We start from the raw sequence: 22,562 nt of genomic DNA on the forward strand, positions 1-22,562 counted from the left end.
TAATCTACTGGAGATGTAGGAGGAAAGCAGGGCACCCAGAGGATACCCACGGAGGGCACAGACTCCTTACGAGCGGTGGCAGGAACTGGCACTGGCACTGCAATAGCGTTGTGCTAACCACTGCACTACCACATTGCCTAATTGCACCACATACCAATAGCAAACTTAGAAGCTAGGTTCATGGTTTGAGATTCAGAATAGCTAAATTTGCCTCAATTTGTACAGAGTTCTCTTATTTCAACTTGTTACTTTTAACATAAATATAAGATTGGAAAGGAACAAATTACTATATCAGAATCAGAATCAGATTTAATATCACTGACAAATGTCATGCAATTTGTCGATTGCAGCAGCAGTATGTTGTAAATATATAATAACAAAAACTATAATCTATAATAAGAAATGTATATAAATACATTTAATAGTAGTGCAAAAAGAGAGCAAAAAAGAGAAAAAAATATAGTGAGGAAGTGTTCATGGGTGCAATATCCATTCAGAAATCTGATGGTGGAGGGGAAGAAGCTGTTCCCAAAATATTGAGAGTGTGTCTTCAGTCTCCTGTACCCCCTCCCATAGCCCTGCCATGGATCTGAACTTATCATGAACTGGTCCAGTTGGGAGAGGATTGAAGGCAATGAAATAAGCATATAGTTAGACCTGACTTACCAGCAGTTGCTCCATTTGAATGACCTTTGCTCCTCCTTGGTCTACAAGGATTTTTTCATTGTGCACCACGACTGGTTGGTGATGATGACTGTCCATAACGATCAAAATGGGAAAAATTCCCTCTGCTTTAACCTCTTTCACTTCAACCATAAATTTAAAGGAATCTCTTGAATGTCTGCTGTTGTCATGGTGATAAACTACTTGGTTATTATTTATATCTTTCCGGGAGAACGTCAAATTTGGTTCACCATTGACTAGAATCTCCCCATGTCTTGGGGGAAGTGTTATTTGGTATACTATTTCTTCTTCACTCCAAATGTCCACATTGGACTCCACGCTGAGGAAATAGCCATGGACACTTGCTTCTTGTCCTTGCTGAACCAAGAAGGTTGAATTATTGACTATTTTCAGGTAAGGGTCTAATGCATGAACTTCCAGCACGGCTGTTGCTTGGTGTACACCATCAGACACTTGCAGCTGGAACTTTCCTCGGCGAGCGCCATGGTGTTTAAATAACACACGCTTCTTTTCCATGTCTTCCTGACTGAAGCGGGAAAGCTCATGAGCAGTGTCATCTGCAGATACAATATTGCCATTGGATGTCCCCCACTTAGTATAAATCAATTTGGAATCATTAAAATCAGAATCTGCATCGTGAAAACAAAGTTCTGCTGTGGTCAGTAAGTGTTGTCCGTTTAGGGTTACATTTAATGTCTTATTCACCACTCGAACAGGTGGCTGGTCATTTACTGGGCTTATGTAAATATGTAATGTACCATGAATCACATCCGCCTTAGGTTCATCACCTGTAAACTGTTCCACAACTACAAAACCAATCTTGTCTTCCAGTGTTTCAGAGTCGTCGTGCTTATACATGAGCCGCTCTTGGAGAATATCCTCATTGGTAAACACTGTGACAGGTTCCTTGGTATCTGGCTGTATGGTCAGCTCTCCGTGCTGAGGGCCCTGTGTAACGTTATACACAAAAGCAACAGCACCCTGACCCACAGTGAAAAGTTGATTCTTGGTAATGATTTTTTCACCTCCTTCCACCACAACTAACGCCTTAGTAATCAGAGCCGGTATGTCTGGATCAATGCCAATCAATATTGGATAAGTATAAACAGGGGATTGTTGATCACCAACAAATACTTGAAACTGAAAACTATCTTGGGTTTCTTCAGTGTTTCTAACAGTAGCCACATAAGTGAGTCCTACTTGTTTTAAATCCTCCTGTGTGAAGGTAGAACCTGCTCTTAGCTCCTTATTTTCCACCAGTAACTTTCCTTTACCAGGAGACTTTAGAATCACATACCTGAACGAGTCAGCAGGGATTAAATCTCCTTCTATTGCAGCCTCAAGTTCATTGTGTGTAATCTTGCCTCGTCTAACATTATTCAGCTCATTTGGAGATATTCTGAGAAGCGTTATTTTGGAACTTTTTATTTTAATAAGAAATACATTATCTTCAAGTATTTGTCGTCCAACTGTCACTGAAAACTTTAGTTTCTCAGTAATGTCTTGTGTTCGGACCTCAGGATCGGTGCTGAAGTATCGAAGGTGGCCCTGCTCTACATCGTACTGGTGGAATGCCCTGACTGATTTCCATTCCCCAGTAGCATCACGTTTCTGGACCTCACCATAATGTAATGGCTCAGTAATGTTGTATACCACATCTACCTCCTGACTGACCGCATTGGTCTCTACAGAGAGATTGCTCATGGTGATTAGACTCACGCCTCCCTGTGGAAGAATTAAACCTGTGTTCTTGCCCAATTGGAGGTCAGGTTTCACAGCCACAATTCTCAGGGAAGTTACATCACTCATTCTTTCTCCATCACTGACCTGAAGCAATAACTGGGACACTTTTGCCCCACCGTGAACATAGCGAATATTTCCTCCTTTAAGATCCTGACATGAAAATTCTGCAATCCTCTGGCTGGGTCTTCTTGCATCTTCAACATAACCTTGATCTTCTTTATTAATCACAATGATTTTTAATTCAGCACAAATGTTGTCAGCATCTCTGGGTACAATGACCTCTGGACCAAGGGTCTTCCAGGTGTTCTCAAGAATCATAAGATCCTTGTTTGGGAAGGTTAGTTCTGGTGGGTCATTGACTGGGACAATTGACACATTAAAAATATAACGTTGACCCTTCTTTAAACAATTTGGGATCTCTTGCTTACTATGAATGGATACTTCCAATATTAACTGGTCATGTAACACTTCAGATCCATCGTGATGGTATTTAACATAGCCACTGATCACATCCAACAAAGTGAATGCTTTTCTGCTTTTGGCACCTGGAATATTTAGTTCCAGATGTCCATGTCTGCCATCCTGAGTTATCTTGAAAACCACTTGGGAATGTCTTATTCCAATTCTGCGTATATCAATAGTGGGCTGGATGTGTTTGAGGTCCAAGGTAGAACTTCCTGCTTCCTTTACAGTCAATGGTCTCAGATCTAATAGTCTTGTAAAACCATTGAAGATATTGGACATGTTTTTAGTGATCACGCATGGTGGATTGCTCTTTAGAATTCCCCGAAAACTTGCAATGGGTACAGGTGAAACCCTAACTTCTGCCTTGTTTTCACCTTCTTCCATTGCCACATTCTCTTCTTCCCTACATGCAGTGTTGACAGCCCTGGTGACTAAAGCATTGGCCAAGCTTTTCTGCTCTGAGTTTACCCGTATGTTGCGAATACAACCAATGAAGGAGCCAGACGCTATTCTTTCCACCAACACATAAGATGGACCACGTTTAACTAGTTCAGCTGAAGTTTTGTTGTCTATTCCACCAATGAACAGATGTCCTTGGAGACCCAGATATGACTTCTTATTGACAATTAGCTGGACTTGGGATAATTTATCATCTACTATAAGTTGTACATAACTTGTATTAAAAAGCATTTTAACACTGTGCCATTTTCCATCACTGACAAAATGCATATTGTCCAGTATAACAATTCCATTTCCATTATCAGTTAAGACTCTTAAATAACCACCTACAATTTCTAAAGCAATAAAGTTTGTTTGCCATCCTGCGTGGTAAAGTAGAGGGGCTTGCAATATAGCTGTCTTTAGAAAGCACTCAAATTTTCGTTCTCCTTTTGTACTCCAACTTGGAAGGGAGATAAAGGATCTTGGACCTAGAAAGTTGGCAGGATAATCGGCCCCTGCAACAATTACATTGCTGCATCCCTCCTCTGTGTTATACTCAGGCAGTGAAACAAGTGAGGATAACATGTCATGATCATTAAACTCAGCCTTGGAAATGCAACCTCTGAACATGGTGGATGTCCGTGATAAATGGGGGATCTTTGCATCTCCAGGTCCACCCAGATACAAGCCAAAGTTGAATTGCAGTTTATTAAAATGGTCAGGTACTTCCATGGTTCTAGAAAGTCCATCTACAGTCAAGGTTAGAGACTTATTTTCATGAACAAGAGAAACATCATGCCAGACCAGGTTGTTAAGGTTTACATCCTTCTGAGAATCCAATGTCCCTTCTTTAGATCCAAGCTGCAATTTCACCTGAAAAATCAAAAAGTAACAGAAATTACTTTTAATGGGAATCTCCAAAGTTAAAAGCAACAAGATTAGTAATAGTGCGATTTCTCTATCCACCAGAGTGTGCACAGTTCTGCAGCAAGGTGGAGCGAAGTCTCGTGGATCGATCAGGGCATGGCACAGGTCTCCAAATACACTTTAGTGGTCACTGTCATAGGTACTCCTGTACACCTGCTCGTTAATGCAAATAATCAGCCAATCACGTGGCGGCAACTCAAAGCATAAAAGCATGCAGATATAGTCAAGAGATTCAGTTGCTGTTCAGAGCAAACATCAGATTGAGGAAGAAATGTGATCTAGGTGACTTTGAACATGGAATAATTGTTGGTGCCAGACAGGGTGATTTGAATATCTCAAAAACTGCACTTCTCCTGGAGTTTACACACACAACAGTCTCTAGAATTTACAGAGAATAATGTGAGAAACAAAAACATTCATTGAAGAGTAGTTCTGTGGGTGGAAATGCCTTCTTAATGAGAGAGCTCGGAGGGAAATGGATGAATTACCTTAAGCTGACAGGAAGGCGACAGTAACTCACATAACCACGCATTACAACAGTGATGTGCAGAAGAGCATCTCTGAATGCACACCACGTCAAACCTTAAGGTGAATGGGCTACGGCAGCAGAAGACCACAAGCATATACGCAGGTACAGGAGGTATATCTCCTTAATGCCAGTCGGAGATGATCCAGCAGGTTTTTTTCCACTGAGGGTGGGTGAGACTACAATTGGAAGGTGAAATATGTTAGGGGAACCTCTTCACTCAGCAGGTGGTGAGAGTGTGGAACGAGCTACCAGTGCAACTGGTGGATGCAGGTTCAATTTCAACATCTAAGATAAGTTTGGATAAGTAGATGGATAGGAGGGGTATGGAAGCAGGATAATAGCTCAGTATGGACGAGATGGGTTGAAAGGACTGATTCTGTGTTGTAGTGCTCTGACTATGATCTGGCAGGAAAAGTAGAGAGTGGCCTAAAAATCAGAGATGGAGAGGAATTGACTATAATACACTTCAGTAAACCAAGGATTTAACTTTGAGTACCTCAGTTTCATTAGATTGTTTACTGGACACAGAGGATCCGCTGCTAACTGATCATACAGAAATATTGATGGTTGGACATCTGTCAACTGAGCTCCCTTCTGACTGACCAAGGCCTGGTTCCCACATTCCCTCCCATTCACCACAGCCTGACTTCTTTTCTACTGGTCTGGGCCCCACTTACCAGTCTCCCTTCTACTGGTCTGGGCCCCACTTACCAGTCTCCCTTCCAGTGATCGGAGCCCCACTTCTAAATATTCCTTCTTCTGACTGGGGCCCCTTCCCGATTTCCCTTCCATAAATCAGGACCACACTCCCCAGCCTCCCTTCCACCAAATGGGGACCCACTTCCTGATCTCCCTTCCACTGATCCTCTTCATTCTTCCCAATCTCCTTTCCACAAATTGTTGCTCCACTTCTTAAACTTCCTTTCACCGACTGGGGCTCCTCAACCTGGCCTCCCTTCCACCAATCTGAGCTGCACTTCCCAATGTTCCTTCTACTGATCAGGGCCGCACTTCCAAATCTGCATTCCACTGATCCGAGCCTACTTCAAAATCTCCTTCCCACCGATCTGAGCTCCACTTCCCAATCTCCTTTCCACCAATCTCAGCCCCACTATCCAATCTCCTTCCCATTGATCTGAGCTCCACTTTCCAATCTCCTTCCCACCGATCTGAGCCCCACTTCCCAATCTCCTTCCAACTGATCTGAGATCCACTTCCAAATCTACTTCCCACCGATCTGAGTCCCACAATCCAATCTCCTTCCCATTGATCTGAGCTCCACTTCCCAATCTCCTTCCCACAGATCTGAGCCCCACTTCCCAATCTCCATCCCACCAATCTGAGCCCCACCTCCCAATCTCCCTTCCACCGATCTGAACCCCACTTCCCAATCTCCTTCCCACCGATCTGAGCCCCACTTCCCAATCTCCTTCCCACCGATCTGAGCTCCACTTCCCAATCTCCTTCCCACCGATCGGAGCTCCACTTCCCAATCTCCTTTCCACCGATCTGAGCCCCACTTCCCAATCTCCTTCCCACCGATCTGAGCTCCACTTCCCAATCTCCGTTCCACTGATCTGAGCTCCACTTCCCAATCTTCTTCCCACCGATCTGAGCCCCACTTCCCAATCTCCTTCCCACCGATCTGAGCTCTATTTCCCAATCACCTTTCCACCGATCTGAGCCCCACTATCCAATCTCCTTCCCACCGATCTGAGCTCCACTTCCCAATCTCCTTCCCACCGATCTGAGCCCCACTTCCCAAACTCCATTTCACCAATCTGAACCCCACCTCCCAATCTCCCTTCCACCGATCTGAGCCTCACTTCCCAATCTCCTTCCCACTGATCTGAGCCCCACTGTCCAATCTGCTTCCCATTGATCTGAGCCCCACTTCCCAATCTCCTTCCCACAGATCTGAGCCCCACTTCCCAATCTCCTTCCCACCGATCTGAGCCCCACTTCCCAATCTCCCTTCCACCGATCTGAACCCCACTTCCCAATCTCCTTTCCACCGATCTGAGCCCCACTATCCAATCTCCTTCCCATTGATCTGAGCTCCACTTCCCAATCTCCTTCCCACCGATCTGAGCCCCACTTCCCAATCTCCCTTCCACCGATCTGAACCCCACTTCCCAATCTCCTTCCCACCGATCTGAGCTCCACTTCCCAATCTCCTTCCCACCGATCGGAGCTCCACTTCCCAATCTCCTTTCCACCGATCTGAGCCCCACTTCCCAATCTCCTTCCCACCGATCTGAGCTCCACTTCCCAATCTCCCTTCCACTGATCTGAGCTCCACTTCCCAATCTCCTTCCCACCGATCTGAGCCCCACTTCCCAATCTCCTTCCCACCGATCTGAGCCCCACTTCCCAATCTCCTTCCCACCGATCTGAGCCCCACTTCCCAATCTCCCTTCCACCGAAGTGAACCCCACTTCCCAATCTCCTTTCCACCGATCTGTGCCCCACTATCCAATCTCCTTCCCATTGATCTGAGCTCCACTTCCTAATCTCCTTCCAACCGATCTGAACCCGACTTCCCAATCTCCTTCCCACCGATCTGAGCTCCACTTCCCAATCTTTTTCCCACCGATCTGAGCTCCATTTCCCAATCACCTTCTCACTGATCTGAGCTCCACTTCCCAATCTCCTTCCCACCGATCTGAGACCCACTTCCCAATCTCCTTCCCACCGATCAGAGCCCCACTTCCCAATCTCCCTTCCACCGATCTGAGCTCCACTTCCCAATCTCCTTCCCACCAATCTGAGCCCCACTTCCCAATCTCCTTCCCACCGATCTGAGCCCCACTTCCCAATCTCCCTTCCACCAATCTGAACCCCACTTCCCAATCTCCTTTCCACTGATCTGAGCCCCACTATCCAATCTCCTTCCCATTGATCTGAGCTCCACTTCCCAATCTCCTTCCAACCGATCTGAACCCGACTTCCCAATCTCCTTCCCACCGATCTGAGCTCCACTTCCCAATCTCCTTCCCACCGATCGGAGCTCCACTTCCCAATCTCCTTCCCACCGATCTGAGCTCCACTTCTCAATCTCCTTTCCACCGATCTGAGGCCCACTTCCCAATCTCCTGCCCACCGATCTGAGCCCCACTTCCCAATCTCCTTCCCACCGATCAGAGCCCCAATTCCCAATCTCCTGTCCACCGATCTGAGCTCCACTTCCCAATCTCCTTCCCACCGATCTGAACCACACTTCCCAATCTCCTTCCCACCGATCTGAGCCCCACTTCCCAATCTCCCTCCCACCGATCTGAACCACACTTCCCAATCTCCCTTCCACCAATCTGAACCCCACGTCCCAATCTCCTTCCCACCGATCTGAGCCCCACTTCCCAATCTCCTTCCCACCGATCTGAGCTCCACTTCCCAATCTCCTTCCCACCGATCTGAGCTCCACTTCCCAATCTCCTTCCCACCGATCTGAGCTCCACTTCCCAATCTCCTTTCCACCGATCTGAGCCCCACTTCCCAATCTCCTTCCCACCGATCTGAGCTCTATTTCCCAATCACCTTTCCACCGATCTGAGCCCCACTATCCAATCTCCTTCCCATTGATCTGAGCTCCAGTTCCCAATCTCCTTCCCACCGATCTGAGCTCCACTTCCCAATCTCCATCCCACCGATCTGAGCCCCAATTCCCAATCTCCCTTCCACCGATCTGTGCCCCACTTCCCAATCTCCTTCCCACCGATCTGAGCCCCACTTCCCAATCTCCTTCCCACCAATCTGAGCCTCACTTCCCAATCTCCTTCCCACCGATCTCAGCTCCATTTCCCAATAACCTTCTCACTGATCTGAGCTCCACTTCCCAATCTCCTTCCCACCGATCTGAGCCCCACTTCCCAATATCCTTCCCACCGATCTGAGCCCCACTTCCCAATCTCCCTTCCACCAATCTGAACCCCACTTCCCAATCTCCTTCCCACCGATCTGAGCTCCACTTCTCAATCTCCTTTCCACCGATCTGAGCCCCACTTCCCAATCTCCTTCCCACCGATCTGAGCCCCACTTCCCAATCTCCCTCCCACCGATCTGAACCACTCTTCCCAATCTCCCTTCCACCAATCTGAACCCCACGTCCCAATCTCCTTCCCACCGATCTGAGCCCCACTTCCCAATCTCCTTCCCACCGATATGAGCTCCACTTCCCAATCTCCTTCCCACCGATCTGAGCCCCACTTCCCAATCTCCTTCCCACCGATCTGAGCTCCACTTCCCAATCTCCCTCCCACCGATCTGAACCACACTTCCCAATCTCCCTTCCACCGATCTGAACCCCACTTCCCAATCTCCTTCCCACCGATCTGAGCCCCACTTCCCAATCTCCTTCCCACCGATATGAGCTCCACTTCCCAATCTCCTTCCCACCGATCGGAGCTCCACTTCCCAATCTCCTTTCCACCGATCTGAGCCCCACTTCCCAATCTCCTTCCCACCGATCTGAGCTCCACTTCCCAATCTCCTTCCCACTGATCTGAGCTCCACTTCCCAATCTCCTTCCCACCGATCTGAGCTCCACTTCCCAATCTCCCTTCCACCGATCTGAGCTCCACTTCCCAATCTCCTTCCCACCGATCTGAGCTCCACTTCCCAATCTCCTTTCCACCGATCTGAGCCCCACTTCCCAATCTCCTTCCCACCGATCTGAGCCCCACTTCCCAATCTCCCTCCCACCGATCTGAACCACTCTTTCCAATCTCCTTCCCACCGATCTGAGCTCCATTTCCCAATCACTTTCTCACTGATCTGAGCTCCACTTCCCAATCTCCTTCCCACCGATCTGAGCCCCACTTCCCAATCTCCTTCCCACCGATCAGAGCCCCACTTCCCAATCTCCCTTCCACCGATCTGAGCTCCACTTCCCAATCTCCTTCCCACCGATCTAAGCTCCACTTCTCAATCTCCTTTCCACCGATCTGAGCCCCACTTCCCAATCTCCTTCCCACCGATCTGAGCCCCACTTCCCAATCTCCATCCCACCAATCTGAACCACTCTTCCCAATCTCCCTTCCACCAATCTGAACCCCACGTCCCAATCTCCTTCCCACCGATCTGAGCCCCACTTCCCAATCTCCTTCCCACCGATCTGAGCTCCACTTCCCAATCTCCCTTCCACTGATCTGAGTTCCAGTACCCAATCTCCCGTCCACCGATCTGAGCTCCACTCCCAATCTCCCTCCCACCGATCTGAACCCCATTTCCCAATCTCCCTTCCACCGATCTGAACCCCACGTCCCAATCTCCCTCCCACCGATCTGAACCACACTTCCCAATCTCCTTCCCACCGATCTGAGCTCCATTTCCCAATCACCTTCTCACTGATCTGAGCTCCACTTCCCAATCTCCTTCCCACCGATCTGAGCCCCACTTCCCAATCTCCTTCCCACCGATCTGAGCTCCACTTCCCAATCTCCCTTCCACCGATCTGAGCCCCACTTCCCAATCTCCTTCCCACCGATCTGAGCTCCACTTCCCAATCTCCTTTCCACCGATCTGAGCCCCACTTCCCAATCTCCTTCCCACCGATCTGAGCTCCACTTCCCAATCTACCTCCCACCGATCTGAACCACACTTCCCAATCTCCCTTCCACCAATCTGAACCCCACGTCCCAATCTCCTTCCCACCAATCTGAGCCCCACTTCCCAATCTCCTTCCCACTGATCTGAGCTCCACTTCCCAATCTCCTTCCCACCGATCTGAGGCCCACTTCCCAATCTCCCGTCCACCGATCTGAGCTCCACTCCCAATCTCCCTCCCACTGATCTGAGCTCCACTTCCCAATCTCCTTCCCACCGATCTGAGCTCCACTTCCCAATCTCCCTTCCACCGATCTGAGCTCCACTTCCCAATCTCCTTCCCACTGATCTGAGCTCCACTTCCCAATCTCCTTTCCACCGATCTGAGCCCCACTTCCCAATCTCCTTCCCACCGATCTGAGCTCCACTTCCCAATCTCCTTCCCACCGATCTGAGCTCCACTTCCCAATCTCCTTTCCACCGATCTGAGCCCCACTTCCCAATCTCCTTCCCACCGATCTCAGCTCCACTTCCCAATATCCCTTCCACTGATCTGAGCTCCACTTCCCAACTTCCTTCCCACCGATCTAAGCTCCATTTCCCAATCACTTTCTCACTGATCTGAGCTCCACTTCCCAATCTCCTTCCCACCGATCTGAGCCCCACTTCCCAATCTCCTTCCCACCGATCTGAGCCCCACTTCCCAATCTCCCTTCCACCGATCTGAGCTCCACTTCCCAATCTCCTTCCCACCGATCTGAGCTCCACTTCCCAATCTCCTTTCCACCGATCTGAGCCCCACTTCCCAATCTCCTTCCCACCGATCTGAGCCCCACTTCCCAATCTCCCTCCCACCGATCTGAACCACACTTCCCAATCTCCTTCCCACCGATCTGAGCTCCATTTCCCAATCACTTTCTCACTGATCTGAGCTCCACTTCCCAATCTCCTTCCCACCGATCTGAGCCCCACTTCCCAATCTCCTTCCCACCGATCAGAGCCCCACTTCCCAATCTCCCTTCCACCGATCTGAGCTCCACTTCCCAATCTCCTTCCCACCGATCTGAGCTCCACTTCTCAATCTCCTTTCCACCGATCTGAGCCCCACTTCCCAATCTCCTTCCCACCGATCTGAGCCCCACTTCCCAATCTCCCTCCCACCGATCTGAACCACTCTTCCCAATCTCCCTTCCACCAATCTGAACCCCACGTCCCAATCTCCTTCCCACCGATCTGAGCCCCACTTCCCAATCTCCTTCCCACCGATATGAGCTCCACTTCCCAATCTCATTTCCACCGATCTGAGGCCCACTTCCCAATCTCCCGTCCACCGATCTGAGCTCCACTCCCAATCTCCCTCCCACCGATCTGAACCACACTTCCCAATTTCCCTTCCACCGATCTGAACCCCACGTCCCAATCTCCTTCCCACCGATCTGAGCCCCACTTCCCAATCTCCTTCCCACCGATCTGAGCTCCACTTCCCAATCTCCTTCCCACCGATCTGAGCTCCACTTCCCAATCTCCTTTCCACTGATCTGAGCCCCACTTCCCAATCTCCTTCCCACCGATCTGAGCTCCACTTCCCAATCTCCTTCCCACTGATCTGAGCTCCACTTCCCAATCTCCTTCCCACTGATCTGAGCTCCACTTCCCAATCACCCTTCCACCGATCTGAGCTCCACTTCCCAATCTCCTTCCCACCGATCTGAGCTCCACTTCGCAATCTCCTTTCCACCGATCTGAGCCCCACTTCCCAATCTCCTTCCCACCGATCTGAGCCCCACTTCCCAATCTCCCTCCCACCGATCTGATCCCCACTTCCCAATCTCCTTCCCACCGATCTGAGCTCCATTTCCCAATCACTTTCTCACTGATCTGAGCTCCACTTCCCAATCTCCTTCCCACCGATCTGAGCCCCACTTCCCAATCTCCTTCCCACCGATCAGAGCCCCACTTCCCAATCTCCCTTCCACCGATCTGAGCTCCACTTCCCAATCTCCTTCCCACCGATCTGAGCTCCACTTCTCAATCTCCTTTCCACCGATCTGAGCCCCACTTCCCAATCTCCTTCCCACCGATCTGAGCTCCACTTCCCAATCTCCCTCCCACCGATCTGAACCACACTTCCCAATCTCCCTTCCACCAATCTGAACCCCACTTCCCAATCTCCTTCCCACCGATCTGAGCCCCACTTCCCAATCTCCTTCCCACCGATCTGAGCCCCACTTCCCAATCTCCTTCCCACCGATCTGAGCCCCACTTCCCAATCTCCTTCCCACCGATCTGAGCTCCACTTCCCAATCTCATTTCCACCGATCTGAGGCCCACTTCCCAATCTCCCGTCCACCGATCTGAGCTCCACTCCCAATCTCCCTCCCACCGATCAGAGCCCCACTTCCCAATCTCCCTCCCACCGATCTGAACCCCACTTCCCAATCTCCCTCCCACCGATCTGAACCACACTTCCCAATCTCCTTCCCACCGATCTGAGCTCCATTTCCCAATCACCTTCTCACTGATCTTGGCTCCACTTCCCAATCTCCTTCCCACCGATCTGAGCCCCACTTCCCAATCTCCTTCCCACCGATCTGAGCCCCACTTCCCAATCTCCCTTCCACCGATCTGAACTCCACTTCCCAATCTCCTTCCCACTGATCTGAGCTCCACTTCCCAATCTCCCTTCCACCGATCTGAGCTCCACTTCCCAATCTCCTTCCCACCGATCTGAGCTCCACTTCTCAATCTCCTTTCCACCGATCTGAGCCCCACTTCCCAATCTCCTTCCCACCGATCTGAGCCCCACTTCCCAATCTCCCTCCCACCGATCTGAACCACACTTCCCAATCTCCTTCCCACCGATCTGAGCTCCATTTCCCAATCACCTTCTCACTGATCTGAGCTCCACTTCCCAATCTCCTTCCCACCGATCTGAGCCCCACTTCCCAATCTCCTTCCCACCGATCTGAGCCCCACTTCCCAATCTCCCTTCCACCGATCTGAGCCCCACTTCCCAATCTCCTTCCCACCGATCTGAGCTCCACTTCCCAATCTCCTTCCCACTGATCTGAGCCCCACTTCCCAATCTCCTTCCCACCGATCTGAGCTCCACTTCCCAATCTCCTTCCCACTGATCTGAGCTCCACTTCCCAATCTCCTTCCCACCGATCTGAGCTCCACTTCCCAATCTCCCTTCCACCGATCTGAGCTCCACTTCCCAATCTCCTTCCCACCGATCTGAGCTCCACTTCCCAATCTCCTTTCCACCGATCTGAGCCCCACTTCCCAATCTCCTTCCCACCGATCTGAGCCCCACTTCCCAATCTCCCTTCCACCGATCTGAGCTCCACTTCCCAATCTCCTTCCCACCGATCTGAGCTCCATTTCCCAATCACTTTCTCACTGATCTGAGCTCCACTTCCCAATCTCCTTCCCACCGATCTGAGCCCCACTTCCCAATCTCCTTCCCACCGATCAGAGCCCCACTTCCCAATCTCCCTTCCACCGATCTGAGCTCCACTTCCCAATCTCCTTCCCACCGATCTGAGCTCCACTTCTCAATCTCCTTTCCACCGATCTGAGCCCCACTTCCCAATCTCCTTCCCACCGATCTGAGCCCCACTTCCCAATCTCCCTCCCACCAATCTGAACCACTCTTCCCAATCTCCCTTCCACCAATCTGAACCCCACTTCCCAATCTCCTTCCCACCGATCTGAGCCCCACTTCCCAATCTCCTTCCCACTGATCTGAGCCCCACTTCCCAATCTCCTTCCCACCGATCTGAGCCCCACTTCCCAATCTCCTTCCCACCGATCTGAGCTCCACTTCCCAATCTCCCTTCCACCGATCTGAGGCCCACTTCCCAATCTCCCGTCCACCGATCTGAGCTCCACTCCCAATCTCCTTCCCACCGATCTGAGCTCCACTTCCCAATCTCCCTTCCACCGATCTGAACCCCACTTCCCAATCTCCTTCCCACCGATCTGAGCCCCACTTCCCAATCTCCTTCCCACCGATCTGAGCTCCATTTCCCAATCTCCTTCTCACTGATCTGAGCTCCACTTCCCAATCTCCTTCCCACCGATCTGAGCCCCACTTCCCAATCTCCTTCCCACCGATCAGAGCCCCACTTCCCAATCTCCCTTCCACCGATCTGAGCTCCACTTCCCAATCTCCTTCCCACTGATCTGAGCTCCACTTCCCAATCACCCTTCCACCGATCTGAGCTCCACTTCCCAATCTCCTTCCCACCGATCTGAGCTCCACTTCGCAATCTCCTTTCCACCGATCTGAGCCCCACTTCCCAATCTCCTTCCCACCGATCTGAGCCCCACTTCCCAATCTCCCTCCCACCGATCTGAACCACACTTTCCAATCTCCTTCCCACCGATCTGAGCTCCATTTCCCAATCACTTTCTCACTGATCTGAGCTCCACTTCCCAATCTCCTTCCCACCGATCTGAGCCCCACTTCCCAATCTCCTTCCCACCGATCTGAGCCCCACTTCCCAATCTCCCTTCCACCGATCTGAGCTCCACTTCCCAATCTCCTTCCCACCGATCTGAGCTCCACTTCTCAATCTCCTTTCCACCGATCTGAGCCCCACTTCCCAATCTCCTTCCCACCGATCTGAGCTCCACTTCCCAATCTCCCTCCCACCGATCTGAACCACTCTTCCCAATCTCCCTTCCACCAATCTGAACCCCACTTCCCAATCTCCTTCCCACCGATCTGAGCCCCACTTCCCAATCTCCTTCCCACCGATCTGAGCCCCACTTCCCAATCTCCTTCCCACCGATCTGAGCCCCACTTCCCAATCTCCTTCCCACCGATCTGAGCTCCACTTCCCAATCTCCTTTCCACCGATCTGAGGCCCACTTCCCAATCTCCCGTCCACCGATCTGAGCTCCACTCCCAATCTCCCTCCCACCGATCTGAGCCCCACTTCCCAATCTCCCTCCCACCGATCTGAGCTCCACTTCCCAATCTCCTTCCCACCGATCTGAGCTCCACTTCCCAATCTCCTTCCCACCGATCTGAGCTCCATTTCCCAATCACTTTCTCACTGATCTGAGCTCCACTTCCCAATCTCCTTCCCACCGATCTGAGCCCCACTTCCCAATCTCCTTCCCACCGATCAGAGCCCCACTTCCCAATCTCCCTTCCACCGATCTGAGCTCCACTTCCCAATCTCCTTCCCACCGATCTGAGCTCCACTTCCCAATCTCCTTTCCACCGATCTGAGCCCCACTTCCCAATCTCCTTCCCACCGATCTGAGCTCCACTTCCCAATCTCCCTCCCACCGATCTGAACCACACTTCCCAATCTCCCTTCCACCAATCTGAACCCCACGTCCCAATCTCCTTCCCACCGATCTGAGCCCCACTTCCCAATCTCCTTCCCACCGATCTGAGCTCCACTTCCCAATCTCCTTTCCACCGATCTGAGCCCCACTTCCCAATCTCCTTCCCACCGATCTGAGCTCCACTTCCCAATCTCCCTCCCACCGATCTGAGCCCCACTTCCCAATCTCCCTTCCACCGATCTGTACCCCACTTCCCAATCTCCTTCCCACCGATCTGAGCCTCACTTCCCAATCTCCTTCCCACCGATCTGAGCTCCATTTCCCAATCACTTTCTCACTGATCTGAGCTCCACTTCCCAATCTCCTTCCCACCGATCTGAGCTCCACTTCCCAATCTCCTTCCCACCGATCTGAGCTCCACTTCCCAATCTCCCTTCCACCGATCTGAGCTCCACTTCCCAATCTCCTTCCCACCGATCTGAGCTCCACTTCCCAATCTCCTTTCCACCGATCTGAGCCCCACTTCCCAATCTCCTTCCCACCGATCTGAGCTCCACTTCCCAATCTCCCTCCCACCGATCTGAACCACTCTTCCCAATCTCCCTTCCACCAATCTGAACCCCACGTCCCAATCTCCTTCCCACCGATCTGAGCCCCACTTCCCAATCTCCTTCCCACCGATCTGAGCTCCACTTCCCAATCTCCTTCCCACCGATCTGAGCCCCACTTCCCAATCTCCTTCCCACCGATCTGAGCTCCACTTCCCAATCTCCTTCCCACCGATCTGAGCCCCACTTCCCAATCTCCCTTCCACCGATCTGAACCCCACTTCCCAATCTCCTTCCCACCGATCTGAGCCCCACTTCCCAATCTCCTTCCCACCGATCTGAGCTCCACTTCCCAATCTCCTTCCCACCGATCGGAGCTCCATTTCCCAATCTCCTTTCCACCGATCTGAGCCCCACTTCCCAATCTCCTTCCCACCGATCTGAGCTCCACTTCCCAATCTCCCTCCCACTGATCTGAGCTCCACTTCCCAATCTCCTTCCCACTGATCTGAGCTCCACTTCCCAATCACCCTTCCACCGATCTGAGCTCCACTTCCCAATCTCCTTCCCACCGATCTGAGCTCCACTTCGCAATCTCCTTTCCACCGATCTGAGCCCCACTTCCCAATCTCCTTCCCACCGATCTGAGCCCCACTTCCCAATCTCCCTCCCACCGATCTGAACCCCTCTTCCCAATCTCCTTCCCACCGATCTGAGCTCCATTTCCCAATCACTTTCTCACTGATCTGAGCTCCACTTCCCAATCTCCTTCCCACCGATCTGAGCCCCACTTCCCAATCTCCTTCCCACCGATCAGAGCCCCACTTCCCAATCTCCCTTCCACCGATCTGAGCTCCACTTCCCAATCTCCTTCCCACCGATCTGAGCTCCACTTCTCAATCTCCTTTCCACCGATCTGAGCTCCACTTCCCAATCTCCCTCCCACCGATCTGAACCACTCTTCCTAATCTCCCTTCCACCAATCTGAACCCCACATCCCAATCTCCTTCCCACCGATCTGAGCCCCACTTCCCAATCTCCTTCCCACCGATCTGAGCTCCACTTCCCAATCTCCTTCCCACCGATCTGAGCCCCACTTCCCAATCTCCCTTCCACCGATCTGAGCTCCACTTCCCAATCTCCTTCCCACCGATCTGAACCCCACTTCCCAATCTCCCTCCCACCGATCTGAACCACTCTTTCCAATCTCCTTCCCACCGATCTGAGCTCCATTTCCCAATCACTTTCTCACTGATCTGAGCTCCACTTCCCAATCTCCTTCCCACCGATCTGAGCCCCACTTCCCAATCTCCTTCCCACCGATCAGAGCCCCACTTCCCAATCTCCCTTCCACCGATCTGAGCTCCACTTCCCAATCTCCTTCCCACCGATCTGAGCTCCACTTCCCAATCTCCTTTCCACCGATCTGAGCCCCACTTCCCAATCTCCTTCCCACCGATCTGAGCTCCACTTCCCAATCTCCCTCCCACCGATCTGAACCACTCTTCCCAATCTCCCTTCCACCAATCTGAACCCCACTTCCCAATCTCCTTCCCACCGATCTGAGCCCCACTTCCCAATCTCCTTCCCACCGATCTGAGCTCCACTTCCCAATCTCCCTTCCACCGATCTGAGCCCCACTTCCCAATCTCCCGTCCACCGATCTGAGCTCCACTCCCAATCTCCCTCCCACCGATCTGAGCCCCACTTCCCAATCTCCCTTCCACCGATCTGAACCCCACTTCCCAATCTCCTTCCCACCGATCTGAGCTCCACTTCCCAATCTCCTTCCCACCGATCTGAGCTCCACTTCCCAATCTCCTTCCCACCGATCTGAGCTCCACTTCCCAATCTCCTTCCCACTGATCTGAGCCCCACTGTCCAATCTCCTTCCCATTGATCTGAGCCCCACTTCCCAATCTCCTTCCCACAGATCTGAGCTCCACTTCCCAATCACCCTTCCACCGATCTGAGCTCCACTTCCCAATCTCCTTCCCACCGATCTGAGCTCCACTTCGCAATCTCCTTTCCACCGATCTGAGCCCCACTTCCCAATCTCCTTCCCACCGATCTGAGCCCCACTTCCCAATCTCCCTCCCACCGATCTGAGCTCCACTTCCCAATCTCCTTCCCACCGATCTGAGCTCCATTTCCCAATCACTTTCTCACTGATCTGAGCTCCACTTCCCAATCTCCTTCCCACCGATCTGAGCCCCACTTCCCAATCTCCTTCCCACCGATCAGAGCCCCACTTCCCAATCTGCCTTCAACCGATCTGAGCTCCACTTCCCAATCTCCTTCCCACCGATCTGAGCTCCACTTCTCAATCTCCTTTCCACCGATCTGAGCTCCACTTCCCAAACTCCCTCCCACCGATCTGAACCACTCTTCCTAATCTCCCTTCCACCAATCAGAACCCCACATCCCAATCTCCTTCCCACCGATGTGAGCCCCACTTCCCAATCTCCTTTCCACCGATATGAGCTACACTTCCCAATCTCATTTCCACCGATCTGAGGCCCACTTCCCAATCTCCCGTCCACCGATCTGAGCTCCACTCCCAATCTCCCTCCCACCGATCTGAACCACATTTCCCAATCTCCCTCCCACCGATCTGAACCACTCTTTCCAATCTCCTTCCCACCGATCTGAGCTTCATTTCCCAATCACTTTCTCACTGATCTGAGCTCCACTTCCCAATCTCCTTCCCACCGATCTGAGCCCCACTTCCCAATCTCCTTCCCACCGATCAGAGCCCCACTTCCCAATCTCCCTTCCACCGATCTGAGCTCCACTTCCCAATCTCCTTCCCACCGATCTGAGCTCCACTTCTCAATCTCCTTTCCACCGATCTGAGCCCCACTTCCCAATCTCCTTCCCACCGATCTGAGCCCCACTTCCCAATCTCCCTCCCACCGATCTGAACCACTCTTCCCAATCTCCCTTCCACCAATCTGAACCCCACGTCCCAATCTCCTTCCCACCGATCTGAGCCCCACTTCCCAATCTCCTTCCCACCGATATGAGCTCCACTTCCCAATCTCATTTCCACCGATCTGAGGCCCACTTCCCAATCTCCCGTCCACCGATCTGAGCTCCACTCCCAATCTCCCTCCCACCGATCTGAGCCCCAATTCCCAATCTCCCTTCCACCGATCTGTACCCCACTTCCCAATCTCCTTCCCACCAATCTGAGCCTCACTTCCCAATCTCCTTCCCACCGATCTGAGCCCCACTTCCCAATCTCCTTCCCACCGATCTGAGCCCCACTTCCCAATCTCCTTCCCACTGATCTGAGCCCCACTTCCCAATCTCCTTCCCACTGATCTGAGCTCCACTTCCCAATCTCCTTCCCACTGATCTGAGCTCCACTTCCCAATCTCCCTTCCACCGATCTGAGCTCCACTTCCCAATCTCCTTCCCACCGATCTGAGCTCCACTTCCCAATCTCCTTTCCACCGATCTGAGCCCCACTTCCCAATCTCCTTCCCACCGATCTGAGCTCCACTTCCCAATCTCCCTTCCACTGATCTGAGTTCCAGTACCCAATCTCCTTCCCACCGATCTGAGCTCCATTTCCCAAGCACCTTCTCACTGATCTGAGCTCCAATTCCCAATCTCCTTCCCACCGATCTGAGCCCCACTTCCCAATCTCCTTCCCACCGATCAGAGCCCCACTTCCCAATCTCCCTTCCACCGATCTGAGCTCCACTTCCCAATCTCCTTCCCACCGATCTGAGCTCCACTTCTCAATCTCCTTTCCACCGATCTGAGCTCCACTTCCCAATCTCCCTCCCACCGATCTGAACCACTCTTCCTAATCTCCCCTCCACCAATCTGAACCCCACATCCCAATCTCCTTCCCACCGATGTGAGCCCCACTTCCCAATCTCCTTCCCACCGATATGAGCTCCACTTCCCAATCTCCTTCCCACCGATCTGAGCTCCACTTCCCAATCTCCTTCCCACTGATCTGAGCCCCAATTCCCAATCTCCCTCCCACTGATCTGAGCTCCAATTCCCAATCTCCTTCCCACTGATCTGAGCTCCACTTCCCAATCACCCTTCCACCGATCTGAGCTCCACTTCCCAATCTCCTTCCCACCGATCTGAGCTCCACTTCGCAATCTCCTTTCCACCGATCTGAGCCCCACTTCCCAATCTCCTTCCCACCGATCTGAGCCCCACTTCCCAATCTCCCTCCCACCGATCTGAACCACTCTTTCCAATCTCCTTCCCACCGATCTGAGCTCCATTTCCCAATCACTTTCTCACTGATCTGAGCTCCACTTCCCAATCTCCTTCCCACCGATCTGAGCCCCACTTCCCAATCTCCTTCCCACCGATCAGAGCCCCACTTCCCAATCTCCCTTCCACCGATCTGAGCTCCACTTCCCAATCTCCTTCCCACCGATCTGAGCTCCACTTCCCAATCTCCTTTCCACCGATCTGAGCCCCACTTCCCAATCTCCTTCCCACCGATCTGAGCCCCACTTCCCAATCTCCCTTCCACCAATCTGAACCCCACTTCCCAATCTCCTTCCCACTGATCTGAGCCCCACTTCCCAATCTCCTTCCCACCGATCAGAGCTCTATTTCCCAATCTCCCTTCCACTGATCTGAGTTCCAGTACCCAATCTCCCGTCCACCGATCTGAGCTCCACTCCCAATCTCCCTCCCACCGATCTGAGCCCCACTTCCCAATCCCCTTCCCACCGATCGGAGCTCCACTTCCCAATCTCCTTTCAACTGATCTGAGCCCCAATTCCCAATCTCCTTCCCACCGATCTGAGCTCCACTTCCCAATCTCCCTCCCACTGATCTGAGCTCCACTTCCCAATCTCCTTCCCACTGATCTGAGCTCCACTTCCCAATCTCCTTCCCACTGATCTGAGCCCCACTTCCCAATCTCCTTCCCACCGACCTGAGCTCCACTTCCCAATCTCGTTCCCACCGATCTGAGCTCCACTTCCCAATCTCCTTCCCACTGATCTGAGCTCCACTTCCCAATCTCCTTTTCACTGATCTGAGCCCCACTTCCCAATCTCCTTCCCACCGATCTGAGCTCCACTTCCCAATCTCCTTCCCACCGATCGGAGCTCCACTTCCCAATCTCCTTTCCACCGATCTGAGCCCCACTTCCCAATCTCCTTCCCACCGATCTCAGCTCCACTTCCCAATCTCCCTTCCACTGATCTGAGCTCCACTTCCCAACTTCCTTCCCACCGATCTAAGCTCCATTTTCCAATCACTTTCTCACTGATCTGAGCTCCACTTCCCAATCTCCTTCCCACCGATCTGAGCCCCACTTCCCAATCTCCTTCCCACCGATCAGAGCCCCACTTCCCAATCTCCCTTCCACCGATCTGAGCTCCACTTCCCAATCTCCTTCCCACCGATCTGAGCTCCACTTCGCAATCTCCTTTCCACCGATCTGAGCCCCACTTCCCAATCTCCTTCCCACCGATCTGAGCCCCACTTCCCAATCTCCCTCCCACCGATCTGAACCACTCTTTCCAATCTCCTTCCCACCGATCTGAGCTCCATTTCCCAATCACTTTCTCACTGATCTGAGCTCCACTTCCCAATCTCCTTCCCACCGATCTGAGCCCCACTTCCCAATCTCCTTCCCACCGATCAGAGCCCCACTTCCCAATCTCCCTTCCACCGATCTGAGCTCCACTTCCCAATCTCCTTCCCACCGATCTGAGCTCCACTTCTCAATCTCCTTTCCACCGATCTGAGCCCCACTTCCCAATCTCCTTCCCACCGATCTGAGCTCCACTTCCCAATCTCCCTCCCACCGATCTGAACCACTCTTCCCAATCTCCCTTCCACCAATCTGAACCCCACATCCCAATCTCCTTCCCACCGATCTGAGCCCCACTTCCCAATCTCCTTCCCACCGATATGAGCTCCACTTCGCAATCTCATTTCCACCGATCTGAGGCCCACTTCCCAATCTCCCGTCCACCGATCTGAGCTCCACTCCCAATCTCCCTCCCACCGATCTGAACCCCACTTCCCAATTTCCCTTCCACCGATCTGAACTCCACGTCCCAATCTCCTTCCCACCGATCTGAGCCCCACTTCCCAATCTCCTTCCCACCGATATGAGCTCCACTTCCCAATCCCCTTCCCACCGATCGGAGCTCCATTTCCCAATCTCCTTTCAACTGATCTGAGCCCCAATTCCCAATCTCCTTCCCACCGATCTGAGCTCCACTTCCCAATCTCCCTCCCACTGATCTGAGCTCCACTTCCCAATCTCCTTCCCACTGATCTGAGCTCCACTTCCCAATCTCCTTTCCACCGATCTGAGCCCCACTTCCCAATCTCCTTCCCACCGATCTGAGCTCCACTTCCCAATCTCC

At 52.0% G+C, this 22,562-nt stretch overlaps 1 protein-coding gene across 1 annotated transcript in view; it reads right to left on the reverse strand.

The window, feature by feature from the left end:
• Window positions 1-22,562, reverse strand: part of LOC134358616 (chondroitin sulfate proteoglycan 4-like) — a 205,597-nt gene that overhangs the window by 114,276 nt on the left and 68,759 nt on the right. Inside the window, exon 3 of the mRNA XM_063071058.1 lies at window positions 667-4,206. Coding sequence (XP_062927128.1) covers window positions 667-4,206 — 3,540 coding nt within the window. The remainder of the gene's footprint in view (window positions 1-666; window positions 4,207-22,562) is intronic.

This window comes from Mobula hypostoma, chromosome 18 (assembly GCF_963921235.1).
Source record: "Mobula hypostoma chromosome 18, sMobHyp1.1, whole genome shotgun sequence".
NCBI classification, from domain to species: Eukaryota; Metazoa; Chordata; class Chondrichthyes; order Myliobatiformes; family Myliobatidae; genus Mobula; species Mobula hypostoma.